A 21,063-nucleotide genomic window follows, 5' to 3' on the forward strand; every position below is an offset into this window, starting at 1 on the left:
AAAACCCCATCATCTCAGCCCAAAATCTCCTTAAGCTGATAAGCAACTTCAGCAAAGTCTCAGGATACAAAATCAATGTGCAAAAATCACAAGCATTCCTAGACACCAATAATAGACAAACAGAGAGCCAAATCATGAGTAAACGCCCATTCACAATTGCTACAAAGAGAATAAAATACCTAGGAATACAACTTATAAGGGATGTGAAGGACCTCTTTAAGGAGAACTACAAACTATTGCTCAAGAAAATGAGAGGATACAAATAAGTGGAAAAACATTCCATGCTCAAGGATAGGAAGAATCAATGTTGTGAAAATGGCCATACTATCCAAAGTAATTTATAGATTCAATGCTGTCTCCATCAACCTACCACTGACTTTCTTCATAGAATTAGAAAAAACTACTTTAAATTTCATATGGAAGTAAAAAGAGCCCATATAGCCAAGAGAATCCTAAGCAAAAAGATGAAAGCTGGAGGCATCACGCAACCTGACTTCAAATCATACTACAAAGTTACAGTAACCAAAACAGCATGTTACTGGTACCAAAACAGAGATATAGATCAATGGAACAGAACAGAGGCCTCAGGAATAACGCCATACATCTACATCCATCTGATCTTTGAAAACTCTGACAAAAACAAGCAATAGGGAAAGGATTTCCGATTTAATAAATGGTGCTAGGAAAACTGGCTAGTCATACGCAGAAAGCTGAAACTGGATCCCTTCCTTACACATTATACAAAAATTAATTCAAGATGGATTAAAGACTTAAACGTAAGACCTAAAAACCATAAAAACCCTAGAAGAAAGCCTAGGCAATACCATCCAGGACACAGGCATGGGCAAGGACTTCATGACTAAAACACCAAAAGCAATGGCAACAAAAGCCAAAATTGACAAATGGGATCTAATTAAATTAAAAGGGCTTCTATACAGCAAAAGAAACTACCATCAGCATGAACTGAGGCAACCTACAGAATGGGAGAAAATTTTTGCAATCTATCCATCTGACAAAGGGCTAATATCCAGAATCTACAAAGAACTTAAACAAACTTACAAGAAAAAAAAAAACAACCCCATCAAAAAGTAGGTGAAGGATATGAGCAGACACTTCTCAAAAGAAGACATTTATGCAGTCAACAAACATGAAAAAAAGCTCACCATCACTGGTCATTAGAGAAATGCATATCAAACTACAAGGAGATAACATCTCATGCCAATTGGAATGGCAATCATTAAAAAGTCAGGAAACAACAGATGTTGGAGAGGATGTGGAGAAATAGGAACGCTTTTACACCATTGGTGGGAGTGTAAATTAGTTCAACCATTGTGGAAGACAGTGTGGCGATTCCTCACAGATCTAGAACCAGAAATACCATTTGACCCAGTAATCTCATTACTGAGTACATACCCAAAAGATGATAAATCATTCTACTGTAAAGACACATGCACACGTATGTTGACTGCAGCACTGTTCAAAATAGCAAAGACTTGGTACCAACCCAAAAGGCCATCGATGATAGACTGGATAAAGAAAATGTGGCACATATACACCATGGAATACTATGCAACCATATAAAACGATGAGTTCATGTCCTTTACAGGGACATGGATAAAGCCAGAAACCATCATTCTCAGGAAACTAATACAAGAACAGAAAACCAAACACCGCATGTTCTCACACATGGACACAGGGAGGGGAACATCACACACACCAGGGACTATCAGGGAGTTGGGGAGTAGGGGAGGGATAGCATTAGGAGAAATACCTAATGTAGACGACAGATTGATGGGTGCAGCAAACCACCATGGCACATGTATACCTATGTAACAAACCTGCACATTCTGCACATGTATACAAGTACTTAAAGTATAAAAAATAAAAAAATGAAAAAAAAAGTGGTATAAAACTGTTGGGACATACACATGTGCTATTGTTGTTTCGTTTAAAAAAAATGTATTTTAATATTTCTTTTATCTCCAAAAGCTGTTACCAATTTATCAGTTTATCTTAAAATGGATACAATCTTTAGAGAAAAGATATATAAACATAAAACACATGGAAGACTAAAATGCATCTCCAGTGACAATAAAACTGTTCAAAGTTGGAATTTAACTCAATCACTTCAATCAGGAAATACACAGACAAGCAACATGTATTTTTCCCCTCCATTGTAAGGTCCACACCCTGGAACTTATTATTAAAATAAAACACTAACTTAGAAATGTTATTAGGTTGGTGCAAAGGTAATTGTGTTTTTGCCATTTTGTTTAATGTCCAAAAACCGCAATTACTTTTGCACCGAACTATACAATCAAAAATCCTAAAGTAATCATATGAACTCTTTTTTTGTTTTTTTCTTGAGACAGGTTCTTGCTTTGTCACACAGGCTGGAGTGCAGTAGCATGACCATGGTTCGCTGAAGCCTTGGCCTCCTAGGCTCAAGCGATCCTCCCACCTCAGCCACTTGAGTATCTGGGACTATAGGTGTGCACCAACATGCCCAGCTAGTATTTTTTATTTTTTGTAGAGACAGGGTCTCGCTATGTTACCAGGGTTAGTCTTGAACTCCTAGGCCCAAGCAATCCACCCGCCTCAGCCTCCCAAAGCGCTGGGATTACAGGAATGAGCCACCATGCTTGGCCCGAACTTCCTATAATTGCTAATTTTTACTTATTTTGTATTAATTCCTTAATCTTTTCTAAGAAGTTGGTCTTTTTAGGGGGATGAAAAATAGTGAGAAAGTCCTTATTCTTTTTACATTTTCATTTTGAAATAATTTCAGACTTATAAAAAGTGATAAAATACAGAGTGGTATAAACAATACCAGCTTCCCCCACTGCTGCTCCTGCTCCTATTGCTACTATTACTAAGAGCAAACATTTATTCAGAGGTTTATTATTTTCCAAGCACTGTAATAAACAGAATATTGCATGATTCACATAATGCTCTAATGAAATTTAAATCTTAATTTCTTGAGTAAACTGAAGTACCAAAGGTTCAGTAACATGCTCAAGGTCACAGCTAGTAAATAGCAGAGCAGGAATTTCAACCAAAAGACTGCCTGATTTCAAAGCTTGTGTTCTTACCCACTAAGCTATCCTACCTAATTTAAGCACTTATTTACTGTCTTACCTTACAATTTTATTCCAAGTATAGGTCTTAAATCCTATTTTAAATTATTTAAAATATTTTATATGATAAAGATTTTACCCAAGAGGCAAAAATACTTTCAGAACATATCCTATTTAATATTTTTATCATTATTCCAAGCAAATGACATTTTCTCTCAGAACGAAATATTTCCTTCTAAAGATAACAAAAAGCTTGTGACTTGTCTCAGGCAAACTTTTCTTAATGTACCATTTAAAATTTTTTTTTTCTTCCTTTCAAGCATCTGTTGAATTATAATCAACATGTCAAGACAGGAGTTTATATGTAGATATTCCTATCAATAGTGATAAACATGCTGAGGAGAACTTAACAAAATTTTCTAGTTTTAAAACACACCTACAAATCTAAATTTATTTTCTTTTATCACAAAGTAAGAAAACAGACCTAAAAAGAAACCCAGTGCAGTGGTCTGCTTACTTACCTTGCGAGCAAAATCCCCTTTTCCTTTACTATAGGCTTTGTTCTCAAGGAAATCACACACATAGTGAGCTAAAGCTGGGGATGCCTTCATCATTTCAGGAGCTAACAGTAACTAACAGGGGAAAAAAAAAAAAGAAAGATTATCTTAAACTGACAGGATTCTAGAAATTAACTATTGTTTATAACTTTAGCTCATAAATTTTAAGAATGTATAGTAAAAAATATCAATTTATATTTTTAAAAACCCAATTATACAGTTAAGATAAAGTCACCAATAATTTTATGACAATAAACAGTTAGGTATATATATTCTTCACATCAGCTATTTTGACTTTAAGTGTACTAATATGAAAGTTGTCCGAATATATTTACTATTTTATTTTCAGATCTTATAGCTTATACTAAGAAGATCCACATTAGAAAACTGTTACGTTATTTGCATAGTAATTTTAGAGTTAACATTAAATAAGCTGGGCAAGGTGGCTCATGCCTGTAATCCCAGCACTTTTGGAGACTGAGGCGGGAAAATTGCTCGAGCCAGGAATACAAGACCAGCCTGGGCAACAAAGTAAGACCCCATCTCTACCAAAAAATTAAAAAAATTAACCAGGCACAGTGGCATGCACCTGTAGTCCTAGCTACTTAGCAGGCTGAGGCAGGAGGATCCCTTGAGCCCAGGAGTTCAAAGTTGCAGTGAGCTATTATGGCACCACTGCATTCCAGCCTGGGTGACAGAGCAAGACCCTGTCTCAAAACAAACAAAACATTAAATAAAAATGGTATGAAATAAAGTACATAAAATAATCCAAACAAAAACATTCAAGTGTTATACAGAAGCCCCAAACAAAATATTGCTTTCACAACTGGAATGTAACAACATTCTAGCTTGGTCCCTTCAATGGAACAAGTTTTGACATAATGAGTTCATTAGCTAAGAAGTATACAATACGGCAACATCTACAAGATACATTTATGATAAAAGATTTGGGAAGAGGTAGTTTTTCTTAAGAATCTTGTAAATAAATGATACAGACATTTAGCACTTTAAACAAAAAATTCAAATGCTTGAGCCAGGAGAAGACAGGCATGTGCATTTATCTAAACACAAACAAGCAAAATTCCTCACACGGAGTGTCTAAAAACTTCTAAGTTAATCAATACACACAGAAATAATGTTTACAAATTACTAGGCAGACTGCATGTCACATGTGACATGCTGCACAAAAGTGGCGGCTATCCTGCGATTACAGTAAAACCACTCTGTGTGCTATATTAAATGAAAAACGTTCTATACCTGTGTGCTATATTAAATGAAAATCTGTAGATTATAGTAAGCATGAGCTTACCTGCAAATAAGCATTTAGATCCTTTTTTCTCTTTTCTAAAAAATCTCTATCCATATTATTAAAAGTCTTTTTTCCAGGAAGCTTCAATATGCTTGATAGACTTTCAAACTGTAAGACAAAATACATTCAATAGCACTTTTTATAAAGACAAAAGGTTTTCCCAAGTGATGATTTCTCTACATATTAAAAACATCTTCAGGACAGGTGCGGTGGCTCATGCCTGTAATCCCAGCACTTTGGGAAGCTGAGGCAGGCGGATCACCTGAGGTCGGGAGTTTGAGACCAGCCTGACCAACAAGGAGAAACCCCGTCTTATTAAAAATACAAAATTAGCTGGGTGTGGTGCACATGCCTGTGATCCCAGTTCCTTGGGAGGCTCAGGGAGGAGAATAGCTTGAACCCAGAAGGTAGAGGTTACGATGAGACGAAAGTGCACCATTGCACTCCAGTCTGGGCAACAAGAGCGAAACTCCATCTCAAACAACAACAACAAAACCATCTTCAACAGATAATTTTGCAATATATTATGTGAAAATCAGAAAATAAAAATACTGTCCAAATATACTCAAAACACATTCTAATATTATTTATTTAAAAAGTATCTTAAATCAAGAATGACAAATTTGCATAGATGATGAAGATGGATTTTGACCATGTGGGGTTTCATTTCATATTCTCCCTAACGTTGAGATTGTTCAAAATTTTTATAATAAAAGGTTTTAAAAAATATTTTCCTTAATAAGTCTTTGACCTGTGAATAAAGTACTAGTAAATAAAATGACAATTTTCAAAATACAGATAGTAGTTATATTATAAACCTGTGTATATACAATTATAATAAATATTGATACCTTTGCCCCATCAACCACATTAAACATAAAGTCATAGATTACACTAACCAAAAAAATTAGTAACAGTCAGCATATACTTTATCTTTGTAAAATCACAAACACAAAGTAAATGTGTATACCACAAGTCTAGTACTTATGGACTTAACATTTGGATGCACCTTCAAAGGCCCATCATCGTAATCTGTAATGCCTTGCTAAAACACAGATTTTTTTAAACCATACTAGCTGCTAAAATAGTTTAACAGCAAAGTCATTTAACTAGTGACTGTACCTGACCAACAGCCTAGTACTGAAATTCAAACAGGCCTTACCACTTTTCCCATGTAATACATATCCTAAAGTGAAACAAACTTTTTAAAACAATTATTTGTTCAAAAGAAGAACATTTCTGTAAAGAAAACTAATTCTTGGTGCAGAGATTAAAGAGAAGAGAAATGAAAAGGATTAGGATAATTTCCATCCCCAAACTGGAAGATTCTGATACATTATTAAAAGAAGGACAAATCTGATGGATGCTTAAGGCTAAAATGTGAACAAGTTCATTATATGTTACACATGAAAGGCAAAAGTAGTCTTTTACTCCAGTATTGGGAGGAAAACCAAAAATGGGTACAGGTAATTTATAGAGAAATCATACTACAGCAATATTCTCAAATGTGGTGATTCACAGAAGTATTAGAAATGGATCCTCACTGAATATCACATGTCAAGAAAAATTTTTTGGAAGCAAATTTACTTTTTCAAGGTGTCCTAAAAGATATTTCCTGCAATATGACCTAGCCACATTAAACTACTGACTCAATTTTAGAAAATACATATTTTTTTCTGGCATTACCAAGTCTTCTGTGCTTGTTCTGTATTTCCTCAAATTCATGTTGAAGGCCTAACTTTCAGTGCCTCAGATTGTGACTGAATTCAGAGATAAAGCCCTTAAAGAGATGATTAAGTTTAAATGAGCCCCTTAGGGTGGGCCCCAACCCAACCTGACTGGTAGCCTATCAGAAAAGAAAATTTGGACCCACTAAGAGACAACAGGAATGCATCACACAGGGAAATGGTCACATAGGGACATGGCAAGAACCCTGCCATCTACAAGCCAAGAAGCAAGGCCTCACGACAAACCAAACTTGTCAATACCTTGATCTTTGATTTCTAGTCTCTGGAACTGTCAGAAAATAAATTTCTGTTGTTTGGGCCACCCAGTTGGCGGTATTTTATTAGGGCAGCCCTACCAAACTAATATACCAAGGAAATATGACAGTATCCATTAAAACAACAATTTATTTCAGAAACTTTAAAATATTAAACCTTACTAATAAAAAGAAAAAAAAACTGCAGTAACAGTTGTTTTCTTAAAGCCTAAATTACCAAAACAAACTCCATTGTAAGTTGTCTGTCTGGAACAGAAACATAAATCACTAACACTTTTCTCAAACTATAAAAGCAAGGGATAAAATGTGAAAATTTATACTCTGTATTAACTCATCATAAACTTGCTATTTAAAAGATTATTTTAAAGTACGAACAAAACAATTGCCCATTCCCTGAAAAGTAATATAATTCCCTCTGCCAAAAATTCATGAAAATATTTTTAAAGGCATTTAAAAGAAATTAGAAATTCAGCAAAAAAGAACTAAAAATAAATTATAACAATGTTTACAATGTTTACAAATAATTCAAATACTACACATAAATCGTAGACATTCTAAAATCAAAGATCTTACTTTTCTACATTAAACATACCAAGTTTAGATTCCTAATACACTCCTGGAAAATTTAAAGAACAGACTTAAAATTTTGTATTAAAGTAATTCAAAATTTGTTTAATATGGTGCATATTTTTACTCAGTTATCTTAATGAATACTTAATATTATCATTTAAATTAGTAGTTTATCTATACCCATATAGATTTCACCAAATAAAACAGAAATGCACAGTAACTACTACACTATAAGCTCTTAGAGGCAAGGACTTGGTCTGTCTTGTTCCCTTATATGTTGCTAGCACCAAGAAAAGTACCAGACACATAGGAAAAGCTTAATAAATATTTGTTAAATCAATGAATGAGCAGCTCAGGCCATTTCCAAAATCATGACATTTAACATTTTAATTAGTTTCTTTTAATTCTTTTAAGTCTCCATAAAACAACAAATAAGATTATTAAAATCTTTAAAGAAAATAAACGATAGCTCATACATTTAGCTTGGATTTTCATTTATTTACTTGTTTATTTATTTACTTACTTACGGAACAGGGTCTCACTCTGTCATTTATTTATTTATGGAACAGGGTCTCACTCTGTCACCCACGCTGGAGTGCTCTGGTAGGATCTCGGCTCACTGCAATCTCCACCTCCCAGGCTCAAGTGATCCTCCCACCTCAGCCTCCTGAGTAGCTGGGACTACAGGCAGGCACCACCACGCCCAGCTAATTTTTTGTATTTTTTGTAGAGCGAAGGTTTCGTCATGTTGCCCAGGCTGGTCTCAAACTCCTGACCTCAAGCAATCTGCCCACCTCAGCCTCCCAAAGTGCTGGAATTATAGGTGTGAGGCACCGAGTTTGGTCTTGGAAAAAATGTTGTATCACGAAATGATACAAACAAAATGAAACTTGTTTTAAAACAATTTTACTTTAAGAGCTCTATGCAGTTACCATTTATTCATGTTAACAGGCTGTACTGTGACCAACTGCTGAATTACAAGTCATTACATTTTTCTTCCATTATTTTATAAGGGATTTGAGTTTTTAAAATATAGATAAGGCTGAGCTAAAAGGCAAACACCCTAAGTCTTATTTACAGATACTTAATATTTTACTAAAACCTAATTTTCATTTAAAAGAAGAGTTTTTAATCTCAACTTCTGTGAACAATCTAAACACTTAGATATTCACTACTGTGACTTTATAAGAAACACACACACACACACACACACACACACACACTCACACACACACAAACACAAAAAAGGAAACACCAAGTCAAAACACATCCATTTCACTTGCATGAGCTGTTTGAAAAAGAAATTGTGCTGTATCAATGTCATGTAATTTCTGGTGCTGAATTGAAAAGGGAAATTTCTGTATGAACTGTCCTCTTAAAAGTTTTCTTAAAAAGTATGTTCTTCCTTTACATTTGTCAATATGTAAACATAATGCCTACAGTTCTAGTCTAGTTCCACATTTAAATCAGGGAATGATTATTCCTCTTAACTAGAAAGAAAATTACAACTATTTACACAATAAAAATTTCATATTAAACTATACTCTCATTAATTTGCAAGTAAATTCATTTGCAAATAAATAAAACTCTTACCAATTCAAATTACCTTTTAAATTATCATGTTTGGTTAAAGTGTAAGGATGGGAATAAAAAGATATTTGAGCTATATGCTTTTAAAACAATATCAAACAGGTAATATTTTAAAAAGGTAAAGCAATTATTTCTTCAATGTGGGGCAGAAAGTTATTTCATCTCTGCAAACAAGTCAAGCTAAACATGAAGAAAGGTTATATTTGACTCCAGAACAGAAGAACAGGTACGTCTAAAGTTATTAATTTAATTTTCTTATTAATATAATTCAAAATAGTCCTTTTAATACAGGCTTCAGAAGTCAACATTACCCTGTTTTTCATCACTTTAAAGCTATTAATCTCTATCCACAAGATATTTTAATAAGATTATCATGGTGCCAACTATATATTTTCCACTATATTAAGTTGAAAAAGGTATTTTCTGATTTCTAAAGTAGTACAATGTCATTTCAAAGCTTTAGCTCACCCAATCAGATGTCACTTTTAACTATTACTGGTTTAATATCAGTTGTATACCTAAAAGCCCTGAATGAGTCAGACTTTTTAAGAGTTAAAACAAATTTCATAATTTATTCCAATTCACCAAAATTTTTTTTAAGTTGAGAAAATAAAATATTTAATTAAAAAATAGGACAGGGAAATAATTTCTTTAGCTTTGTCCTCTTTAAGAGTCCTTTTAAATTATTTCTATAAAACAAGAATTAAAAATAAAATTAAAAGAATTAAAAGAATTAAAAATATTATTTGGTTAATATTAAATTTATTTTAGGTTGTGATTCAAAATAATTTGAGTAATGAATCAAGGATTCATTTCACTGTTACACTGCTGCATTAAACTGCCATTTAAAATAACTTCTAGGTTTAAACTATGCCTTCAAAAACAAAAGGACAAAATGTCCTATAGCAATCCCCATTCCTACTTCAAAGTAAGCCCAAAAAACTTCGAAAAGCACAATACACACAAACAAATTTTAAAATCAGAAACATGTATTCACTTTAATTTTCCAAGGTATACCCTTGATAATTTGTCACTAGTCCGTAATGGTTAGGACTGATGAAGCGTTCAACATCTGATGTATTTGTTAAATGCTCAGATTAATTCTAAGATTTATGGTGATTATACCAAAAATTCTTACCTTATTTTTTAAATGTATCAATATCTGGCCATCCTCAGATTTATAATCAAAATCAAATCAAGAAACAACATGAACTACACAAGTTTTTAAAACTTCATTACCTGTTCAGTGATTCTCATGTGGAAGTCATGGAAGTCACTATAACGACGATAGGTTTTCCACATCTCCTCACTGTTTAGGTTGCGCCGGTGTACAGTGATGGCATATAATGCGTATGTCTTGCCATGATCATTACAAACACCTGCCACAGCATATGGGTCATAGTCAGCATATACTAGTCATTTAAAACAAAATGAAGAGGAACGAAAGACACAAAAAAGGAGGAAGATGAAGAAAACAAAAAAGATAATATGAAATGAAGAAGAATCTGAAATGATAGACTGAGACAGAAGGATGTCACCAAAGGATAGATTCCCATCCTCCATACTCACATCCATAAGGTATTACATATAATGGCTAAAATACAAAATAAACTAAGTTTAGTATGACACTATCAATCACAAAGTGGTACCTATTACAATTCTCTCTCTTCCAAAGAGCCTTCTGTTACTACATCACTACATCATTACATTACTACATCTAATGTTACCTCAGAGAGTAAAATTAGAATTTCTTAAATATAGAAAAAATAAACAAAATAATGTTTTGTCCTAGCCTTCACTCTTCAGTTGTATTATAATTAAAATCTTTTCAACTAAACAGCAACAGCCACGGGATAACATTTATCTTCTGGTAATTTTCTTTTTCTTTGATATGTTTAATAGTTCACAAGTGCAGTTTATTCTGGGGATTTTTTTTTTCAAAGCATTTTCGCATTAATTTGCCACATATCAAGTCAGGTGATCTCTAAAATCAAAGCCTGTTCCCACTTTGTGCTAATCTTAACTAAGGAGATGCACTTTAAATCATTTTCTCTAACTTGTCTTTCTGAGGTTCCATTTCTTTATCTTTCTGCACTCTACAATTAGGTCTCCAAAAGTTAATATTGAGTCTCTTCTCATCTGTATCTGGCCTATTTCTTAATCTATCCTCTGACCTTTATTTCAATCACTGTATTTTTTTATCTCTAGAGTTCTATTTGGTTCTTTTTCATATTGTTTATTCTTATCTTAGGATTTCTCTCTAGGAATATTTTTAACATACTTATGGCCAAATCTATTAAGACTGCCATCTCCAAGTTCACAGGATGCAAATTATCTGCTGGTTCTGTTGGCTGTCTCTTATTGTGGTTCATATTTCTTTCTGTTGCTATTAATTGCTTTCTGTAAGCTCATTTCCAGCTGGTTTTATTTCTCCCTGGGTGTTCTGAGTGCCCTTGGCTAGGGAAGCATTCACATTGAACAGTGTCAAGTGTCATCACTCTAACTGCTGGTTTCAGTGGTTCAGAAATAATTTTAATACTAAATCTCTGGCTTGAGATCTTGTAGTACATAATCATTTGAGGACAGCTAAATTCGGACATACTCATGATGGGATGCAAGCTGGGCTTTCAATATTTTGTGGGTGACAGATACCATTTCCAATCATGATCTTGACATTTGTTGTTCTTTCTACTGATGGCAGGCTAAGTTTTCCTAGTTCTTCTTTGACATCGAGCTGCCCTTTGTGACTCTAGGCTTTATGTGAAGTACTTTGTTCCAGCCTCCCATGGCTTTGGCCCATCCTCCCTCTTCTGAATGTGAGGGCATGAAAATGCTACCAAAATCAAGATCCAGTCTTTATGCTACTATGAACCCCTTGCTTTAACACCCCTTCAATTCCCTGAATTTATTTTTCCTCATGGTATATGGCACCTGTAGTTTTTCCCCTTCAGCTATTCTTGTAATGATGTTTTCAGCCTTTCTATATGTGGAAGGCATGATTTCCCATAGCAGTTCAGACTACCACACTAACCAGAAGTCTAAAACTGATCTTGTAATAATGGATTACGTTGATTTGTAAGTGTGAATAAAAATGGTCAAGGTCTGGGGCTAATATTTTGCTATTTTGTATACAACTGGGCAGAAGAAGTTCAGTATAGCTTTTTGGTAAATTAATAACATAAAAGTTAGAACTCTATATTGGCAAGCGTAGTTGGACAGAAGCTCTTCCCGAACTTTCACAAAAATTGTTCTAAGATTTGCACTTTCTTTTCAAAATTGTCTTCATTCCCTTTCCATCTATTATCACTGTTTCTGATTTGACAAAATATATGACTAGAAGTAGACTTTGGACATCTTGCTCTATAAGTAGCACTATTATTCACTGTTCACCTCGTCCACTTATCTTTCTCTCAGAGACTTAAGCAAATCAAACAGCACAACACATTTTAATCACGTTAGAGAACCACCATTTCTCAATGGAGTTAGCATGGCAACAAGACAATGGTTTTATCAGATGTGTCCAAGATAAGTTTGGGAAAGGAAAATAGAAAGCAGAGGCCAATTAGGCAGCTAACCATAACCAATTAAAAATTAACAAGAGCAAGAATAGCAAGAAACAAAAAAGGAGAAGAGATATAAGAAAGAATAATCAGAATTTGTCAAAAATCGACAGGCTTGGAAGATCACCCAGGGTGCATGCACAGTAGGAAAAATAATGAGGTAATTATAAAAAAAAAAATACAGAAGGCATCAAGGTAATCTGACTTAAAGACAATGGGGTTACACATACTGGTTTTGTGAAGATGGTGATTTAGCTAGAAGGGTTTGTTTTTATTAGACCAATGTTACTCACAGCAGGTGATCTGCAAACTATTTGCTACTAATTTTTATTATGTAAAAAAAAGGCACCAGAATGTAAATCAACTTCATTACTAATCATATTGTTTAATTTAGCCAATACTTTTTAAAGCAAGATTTCTCGATGAATGAAGGAAGCAATACACATACTAGATCACCATTCTTGTGTGTGTACTGCTTCCTTTCCGTAGCACTGGACTAGTCCATAAGCTCCCACTTTCTGAAATAAAGATGCTAAAAGATCTAGAATCAAAGAGACTCTGAAGTCCAGTTAGTAAAATAAGTATTTAATGAACCAATCAAATATGTCTATCATGCATAATTACCAATGTAATTAATTAGTTCCATAACAACCCTATGAGTTATGTATTATTATTATTACTATCCCATCTTACAGATAAGGAAATTAAGGTACAAGGAAGTTAAGGAACTCACTCAGGTTCACCAGCAGCTTTTTTTTTTTTTTTAACTAGATCTTAATTTTGGATGGCTCACCCAACTATTAACTGGCAGAGCTGGGGTTTGAGCCCAAGCAATTCAGTAAAAAGGTTATACTCTTAACCACTATACTATGCTGCTTCTTCAGTATTTACACGATTCTCAAGAAAAAATAATATTTTTTTTTTTTTTTTTGAGACGGAGTCTCGCTTTGTTGCCAGGCTAAAGTGCAGTGGTGTGATCTCGGCCCACTGAAACCTCCGCCTCCCGGGTTCAAGCAAGTCTCCTGCCTCAGCCTCCCGAGTAGCTGGGACTACAGGCACGCATCACCATGCCCAGCCAATTTTTGTATTTTTAGTAGAGGCGGGGTTTCACCATGTTGGCCAGGAGGGTCTCGATATCTTGACCTCGTGATCCACCTGCCTCGGCCTCCCAAAAGTTCTGGGATTACAGGTGTGAGCCACCAAGCCCAGCCTGAAATAATTTCTTAAAAATGCCTAGCACAGTGCTTCCATACATTTTAAGAAGCTAATAAATACTTGTTTTCTTCCAGAAATCTGGCAGGCAACAAATGTAAATTGAAACTTCAGTTCCAGTGAGAAGAAAATGGAAACAAAGATCTATTTTTAAAAGATACAAGTTAATGTCTTCTATACTATACTATACTATAAAATCTCTTCAGTGTCTAAAATGTAACCATGAAATTGAAATGAGGTATATACTTCAGTATGTAATATAACAAACACACTTCTATATTCTAAGAACAGTGAGAGGTCAGATAAGAAAACTATCATTATTTAATACTCATTAGTGTTATCTAATAACTCAATGGCAATGATGAAAACTGGTTATTTTTCCTGGGTTTACTAACAATTCTACATGTATGCTGAATGATCACAAAGCTTTAGAGGTTTCTCACCTCACTCAAGCACTTCTTAAAGTTCTGCAAGTTTCTATACCAGGGGCTTCATTTAACCCAGTTACCTAGCCTGACTTTGCATGTATGAAAACTAATCCTGAACTAAGATCTCTCCAGAAAAGATTTAATGAGAATTATACAGACAATTATCAGCTGGACTCAAGCACAAAGAGGAAAAGAATGGTTTCAGAGTTTATTAGAAATAGTAAAACACTTAGAACATAAGCATTTTCAAATGTTGACAGTCACAATCTTAGAGAGATCAAATACATAAGCAAATAAATACAATAGAATTTAATGAAGGACATGCTGTAGAAAAAAAGTAACAAACATATGACTAGAGAACAAAAAAAAAAGGTTACTAAAAATTAAGTGTGGAAAATTATTTAGGGATACAATAATACATAGTTTTAATGCAGTAATTATACTTCAAACTCTCTTACCAGTGTCTGAAATGTAGGCATGAAGTTGTACTGAGTCATCAGAAGACACATTTGAAAGGTCATCTAAAGACTGAGGAAAAAAAAAACCGGAAACAAATTTTTAAAATTTTGTAGGAAAAAAAGTATCAAAGAATTCTACATCATATATGCATTACAATTACTCATTTCCATGCATGTAAACTATATAGTATTTGTATACCCTCCATCCCCTCCACACACAATAATCTTTTCCATTTAGGCTAACAGAAAAAAAGCAAAGATTAAGAAACAATAAAACAAAATAATTTAGTAATAAACTTATTAGATTATTTCTCCCTTAACTGCTTGTCCATCTACTGTAACTTGCTACTTTTCAATTATGGTCTTTATATGGCAAGAAAATCTAGATAAAAATAAGTAGACATATTCTTATGTTAACATGTATGTTGAAATATACTAGAACCAGCTCTGTATTTTTAGCTTAATACTTTTGTTAATATAGAAATAATTTTTATACTTAATTCAGATTCCTTATCTATAAAATGAAAATACTACCTAAGTCAGAGAATTATGTGAAGATTAAATAAGACATGTAAGACATTTAGAAAACTGCCTAATATAACAAATGTTAGCTATTATTCTGATTATTTATTAAATGAGGTAAATCCATAGACTATGATAGATTTTAAATGATCAGTTTTCAAAAACAAGTCCACAAACATAAATGCCTATTGAGTGACTCAAAATGAATATTTTATAACTACGGCCTTTGGGTCTAAACTTTAAAAATGTTTTTGTCACATATACATATATCCACACATACATAAAAAGGAATATAATCATATAATTAAAGCAGACTGCGGAGTTAACATGGCAGCCTGAAACTGCTCTGCCTAGAAAAGACTGCTTCCAAGGTTGTCCCCTGGATGGAATCTGGGAACTTAAATTTAGGGAAGATTCCCAGCATTCTCCAACCAGTAAGAGTGGTTTACCATACCTAAACTATCTATATAAGAAATGTTTATGCTGAACACCTGCTTTCCTTCTAGGAGTCTAGAATTTCGGTATGTGCTATGTAATCTGCCTCCAATAAAAAACCTGTACATTTAGTCTCCAGTGAGTCTTCCTGATGGCAACATTTCACACGTGTTGTCTTGCTGATTTTGCTTACTTTCACGGTAAGAAATTCTAGACATGAGTAAGACTATGGTGTGTCCTGTGAGTTTTCTTAGCAAATCACTGAGCCTGGAAGTGGTCTTGAGGGCACCTAACATATATAATCTAGACATATTTCACGTATTTACATTATTCACACATTTCACATATTCATATAATCAGATATATTTCACTCTTTAAAAATAATAGAATGTGAATGAGCTTTTGAGTCCTAATGTAATATATTACTAAAAGTCATCTAAATGACTTAAATGCAACCATCCATATGACACAGTCACTTAAATTAAGGCAACTGCATTCTAAGAAGAAAGCCAAAAATGTATCTACTAAAAACTGATTGTTAAGAGAAGCAAAATGTGATAATTCTACGCAGATAATCCACAAGACTTCCCTGGTCAACTCAAATGGCAAAGACATCAAATTAAATTAGATCTAGTCCATGCTCTACTATCAATACCTTGGGAGACTTTAACCATATCAACTACTTTCTCGGATTTCAGTTTTCCCAATGGTAAAATGGGGCTAATACCTACTCTACATCACTGTCAGGACATACTGTGAATGAAAATGCTTTGGGAAAAAAAAAAAAAGGATGCATTTATTTTTATGTGCTCAAGAAATCATTTTGATAGAAATAGCACAACCTTTATCTCAATATTTTTATGTGAAAGAAGACTCAGAGGAAATGGAATATTCTACCAAATTTATATTTTCTACTATAACTTCTTCTAATTATAAGCCAGCACAGGTAACATAAAATAATCTATTTTTTTTTAAAAAAGCATTATTAATAATGGTAACCTTCCCTTGTAAACATTTAAAAAGGTAAATATACTTATCTCTTTAAACATGTTAGCATCTCATACTACGCAATCCAAAAGTTGTTAAAAAGGTTTTATGGAGAAATGTCTTTTTAGGCCGGGCGCGGTGGCTCAAGCCTGTAATCCCAGCACTTTGGGAGGCCGAGACGGGCGGATCACGAGGTCAGGAGATCGAGACCATCCTGGCTAACAAGGTGAAACCCCGTCTCTACTAAAAAAAATACAAAAAAACTAGCCGGGCGAGGTGGCGGGCGTCTGTAGTCCCAGCTACTCGGGAGGCTGAGGCAGGAGAATGGCGTAAACCCGGAAGGCGGAGCTTGCAGTGAGCTGAGATCTGGCCACTGCACTCCGGCCTGGGCGACAGAGCAAGACTCCGTCTCAAAAAAAAAAAAAAAGAAATGTCTTTTTATCTCTTTTAAAATATGCAATTAGTAAATATTGTTTTCATTACATATGATGAAAACTTTGGAAAAACATTACTTACAGTTATAATGCACGTACTATAAAGTTACAATTGGTAAAGTAATATTTACAAAACTACACTTGATTTAGAAATGTAGCAAAAGAGAATTGTGATTTCAAAACAAGTACATTAATGCTATATTGAAATAAGCACAATTTGTAGAGTACTCCTTAAGTTATGATTCTTAAACTCCTTGTAAGAAAGTGTTTTTTTAACACTAAGACAAAAATTGAAAATTCAAATTTACTATGATAGTCATCAAACACAACCAAAACGGCACTAAATGCTTGTAACTTACCTACCAAGCTACCAATGGCAAAATGAGTACAATACCAAACACATTAAATATCTCCTTTGTTTAGTATATTGGAATAAACTATTGTGATCTAGTTTATAATCTTAAGCTATTTTTAAAACACAGATATTCACTAAAATTTGTCTACATGGTCCAACTACTTAAAAGTATGAATTAAATAGATTTATGGGAATAATAAAATACTCCAAGTCACTGACTTCAAGAATGACCTTCTTTTTATCCAGAGACTATTCTGGTTTATACTACCATGTGACAAAAGACTTATCTTATTTGAAAAAGCATTTATTCCATGGAATAAAGAAAAAAAATTTTTAGTAGTGTTTAAATATTTACACAAGCACTACAAATGTGAATACTAAAAAATTTCAAACCAAGGAAGGGTTTCATCACATTTGGAAACTTTTCTATACAATGAACATTATTTTTAACACTTCCTTCAAGTTCTAGGAGCAATTCATTTTTGTTTAAAGCTCTGGACTACAACAAGTAAATGGTAATAATACCAAATGACTTAGGAAATATTTTAAAAGTTATAAAGTATCTGACAATTCCACAACAGATCTGCTTTAGTGTTTTACTAAAGGTTATAATACAGTAACGGAACATTTACTCAATAAGGTTATTTTAGAAGTAAACATAAGACAACTAACCTCTAAAACATTTAGCTATTATGAAAGGTCTAAAAGAAAAAGTAATGCAGGTAGGAGGAAAAACAAAACAAACAACACCTTACCTGTTTTTCCCCTCCTCAACCCAGCCAAACTGGACTGAAACCTTCATAGAACACTAATATTTCCTCCTAACAGCATCTTAGGAAAGAAGTTATTCAATGGCAAGGTTGGATATGTAAGAGAACTAAAATGTTCATTATTTTACACTGTACCTTGAATATGTAAAATGCCAATGACAGTTGAGATTCTAAAAACATGTGATTCTAACTTCTAATCATTAAGGATATAGTTGCTTTAAAACTGTCTAAACTTAATAAAAAATTTTTTTTGTTTACAATGACCTGAATTTGTTTTGGTGTAGACTATAAGAAGTATCTATTTGGTTTTGGTTATCCTCACCAGTTTTATATTTCTTTCTAAATACAAGAGGAGAAAAAAAACTGATTCCAATATAAACATTTATGTGTCACAAACTTACTGCCTATCATATCAATTTAGTAATCATAATTTAAACATGCTAAATATTGGAATTGAAAATAATGAAATCAATTTTTTACAAAATGCACAAAAGCAATTATGCAGGTTTAACCTAAACCAATTTTTTAAATAAAGATAAAATATAATTTTTAAGTTCTAATTCATATATGCCTTATATGTGAACTTAGCATTTCTTTAAAAGTGTAATAACTTTTTGCAACACTAAATTATGATTTGGGGCCTTCTTTATATATCATTTATTTACATACGTTAAGGCTCGGCCTTTTACATTATTTTCAAGTCACTTTAATAAAGTACCCATAATAGTACTTACCAAATTTATGCTTCCTGTAGGAGACCCATTAAAAGATTCTGCAGGGGGGAAATTCAACTTAGTATACAGCAAAAAACTTTAAAACGGTTGCTTTATCTAAGGTTCAAACACCAAGAATGAAAGTCACATAAGCCAAGATATAACATAATAGTAAAAAATAAAAATAAAAAATAAAAAAATAAAATTGTGGAATACTCCCAAAAACTTGATCCCTTAAAGTTCTATGGTTTTCTAAGCCAGGCATTTAAGTGACAATATGGTATGTACCTGATAGCTGGCCAAAAATCAAAAAGGCATTAGTGTTCAGGAGAGTAATTATTAAATGTTTTTATTCTAATGGTATCAAATAAGTTGCCTAATACAATATAAGCATAAGGAAAACACTGCAGAATGAGGCCCATTAGGAAACATTAGCACTATTCTGTAACTTCTGTCTCACTGGATTAAGAAAGATTACAAATAAAATCAGTCTGTAGTGTGAGGGAGAAACAGACTTATTTTTAATAGGTCTATTAAGTCCTCTTATTCTTGGTGGTAGATTTTCTTGAAAATACTAGAAGTCCAGATTTTTAAATCAATATATAACTAATAGATAAAAAGACACTTAAAACTGCTTATGCAATTCCATTTAATTAAAGAGCAACTGGGAAAAATTAATGTTAGAGAGTAAGTCAATTTTAGATTATTAACATTAATATCAAGCAATAATCTTTTCCCTTAGGGTTTTATTATAAATCTAAGAAAATTAAGTTACCAGTTAAGGTGTTTCTTTATTAAACACATAAACAAATCTATGGTAAAGCAATATTCATACATAGTTTAATATATGGTTTCTAGCACTTAAGAGGTTATTTATGAACTTGGTTTTCTAAATGGGTCTTCAAAAAAGCAAGACTATTATTTCTACAAGGAGGCAGCTGATTTTGCCTTCCAAATTTATTCTAAATGCTCAAGAACACTTCTTGGTTCTTCAGCCCTTTGAGTCATAAAAAAAAAAATGGGAATTTCACCTAGGATTATCCCTTGGTGATGCTTAAAATGAGTAAAATAGTTCTCTATCCTCCTTATTCAATTATATGCCTCCTACCTCTTCTGTAGTCTGCCCACCTCTTAAATCTTCCCACCAAAGACAAGTCAAGTTAAAGGAGAATTTGGGATCAAAATAGGGCATAGTTTACTTTCTTGATCAACAATAAGAAGATCCAGAAATACAGTATAAAATCAATCTTGGTCGACATTTAATCAAGAATTGGATGACTACCTACAAATATTAGAAAACAAAAGAAAGCACTGTTCAACATGGTGAGAAAAACAGTGTTGAGGTTAAAACTTAAAAAGGAAAACATATTCATATAGTTTTAAAAGACTATGAAACTCTGTTGTAATAAAGGAGAAAACATCTATTTTTAAAATAATTTAATAAGTAAAGAAAGTAATCATGAATAAACAGAAAGTGCAATGGAAGAGAGAGGAGAGATAGTAAGCACAAGCAAGCCAACCAGCAAATTCTCTACCTACTGTTAAGTTTGGTTAAATAGGAATGAAATTTCTACTCAAGCAAAGAAAAACCACCAGAGGATACAGTACTATACCATATGATATGACTTGGTTCATTAATTTTAGGCTCAAATGTAGACTACTTTTTAAAAAATCAGCTGCACATTAATCCCTAGATTAGATAATTATTTCAGAATGTCTAAAAGGTAGTCAAAATTTCGGAATGTCTAAAAAATGCACGTAGTGCTTAGCAGCTTAATTTTAAAAGTCAGAAAACTAATTTATAACAAAAAAATGTGGAAAGGCCTTTTTTTGATTAAATAATCATATAAAAAGAAGTATATCAGAAGCATTACTATTTGAGAAAGGTAAACCAGTGGTCTAAAACCTAAACACTGACAAAGACAACAAAGCTGACAGTTATTGGCCCAGCGTGGTGGCTCACGCCTGTAATCCCAGCACTTTGGGAGGCCAAGGCAGGCGGATCATGCGGTTAGGAGATTGAGACCATCCTGGCTAACACAGTGAAACCCTATCTCTATTAAAAATACAAAAAATTAGCCGGG

At 33.3% G+C, this 21,063-nt stretch overlaps 1 protein-coding gene across 2 annotated transcripts in view; it reads right to left on the bottom strand.

Annotated features, from left to right (window-relative positions):
- The window catches only part of SNX13 (sorting nexin 13), a 150,682-nt gene that overhangs the window by 19,492 nt on the left and 110,127 nt on the right, over positions 1 to 21,063 (bottom strand). For both annotated transcript variants that reach the window (XM_011944147.1, XM_011944146.1), the window contains 5 exons: positions 19,001 to 19,038; positions 14,764 to 14,833; positions 10,345 to 10,484; positions 4,944 to 5,051; positions 3,599 to 3,709 (listed from right to left, as the gene is read on the bottom strand). In XM_011944147.1, coding sequence (XP_011799537.1) covers positions 3,599 to 3,709; positions 4,944 to 5,051; positions 10,345 to 10,484; positions 14,764 to 14,833; positions 19,001 to 19,038 — 467 coding nt within the window. The remainder of the gene's footprint in view (positions 1 to 3,598; positions 3,710 to 4,943; positions 5,052 to 10,344; positions 10,485 to 14,763; positions 14,834 to 19,000; positions 19,039 to 21,063) is intronic.

The sequence above is a fragment of the Colobus angolensis genome, unplaced genomic scaffold (assembly GCF_000951035.1).
Source record: "Colobus angolensis palliatus isolate OR3802 unplaced genomic scaffold, Cang.pa_1.0 Scaffold229, whole genome shotgun sequence".
Classification (NCBI taxonomy): Eukaryota; Metazoa; Chordata; class Mammalia; order Primates; family Cercopithecidae; genus Colobus; species Colobus angolensis.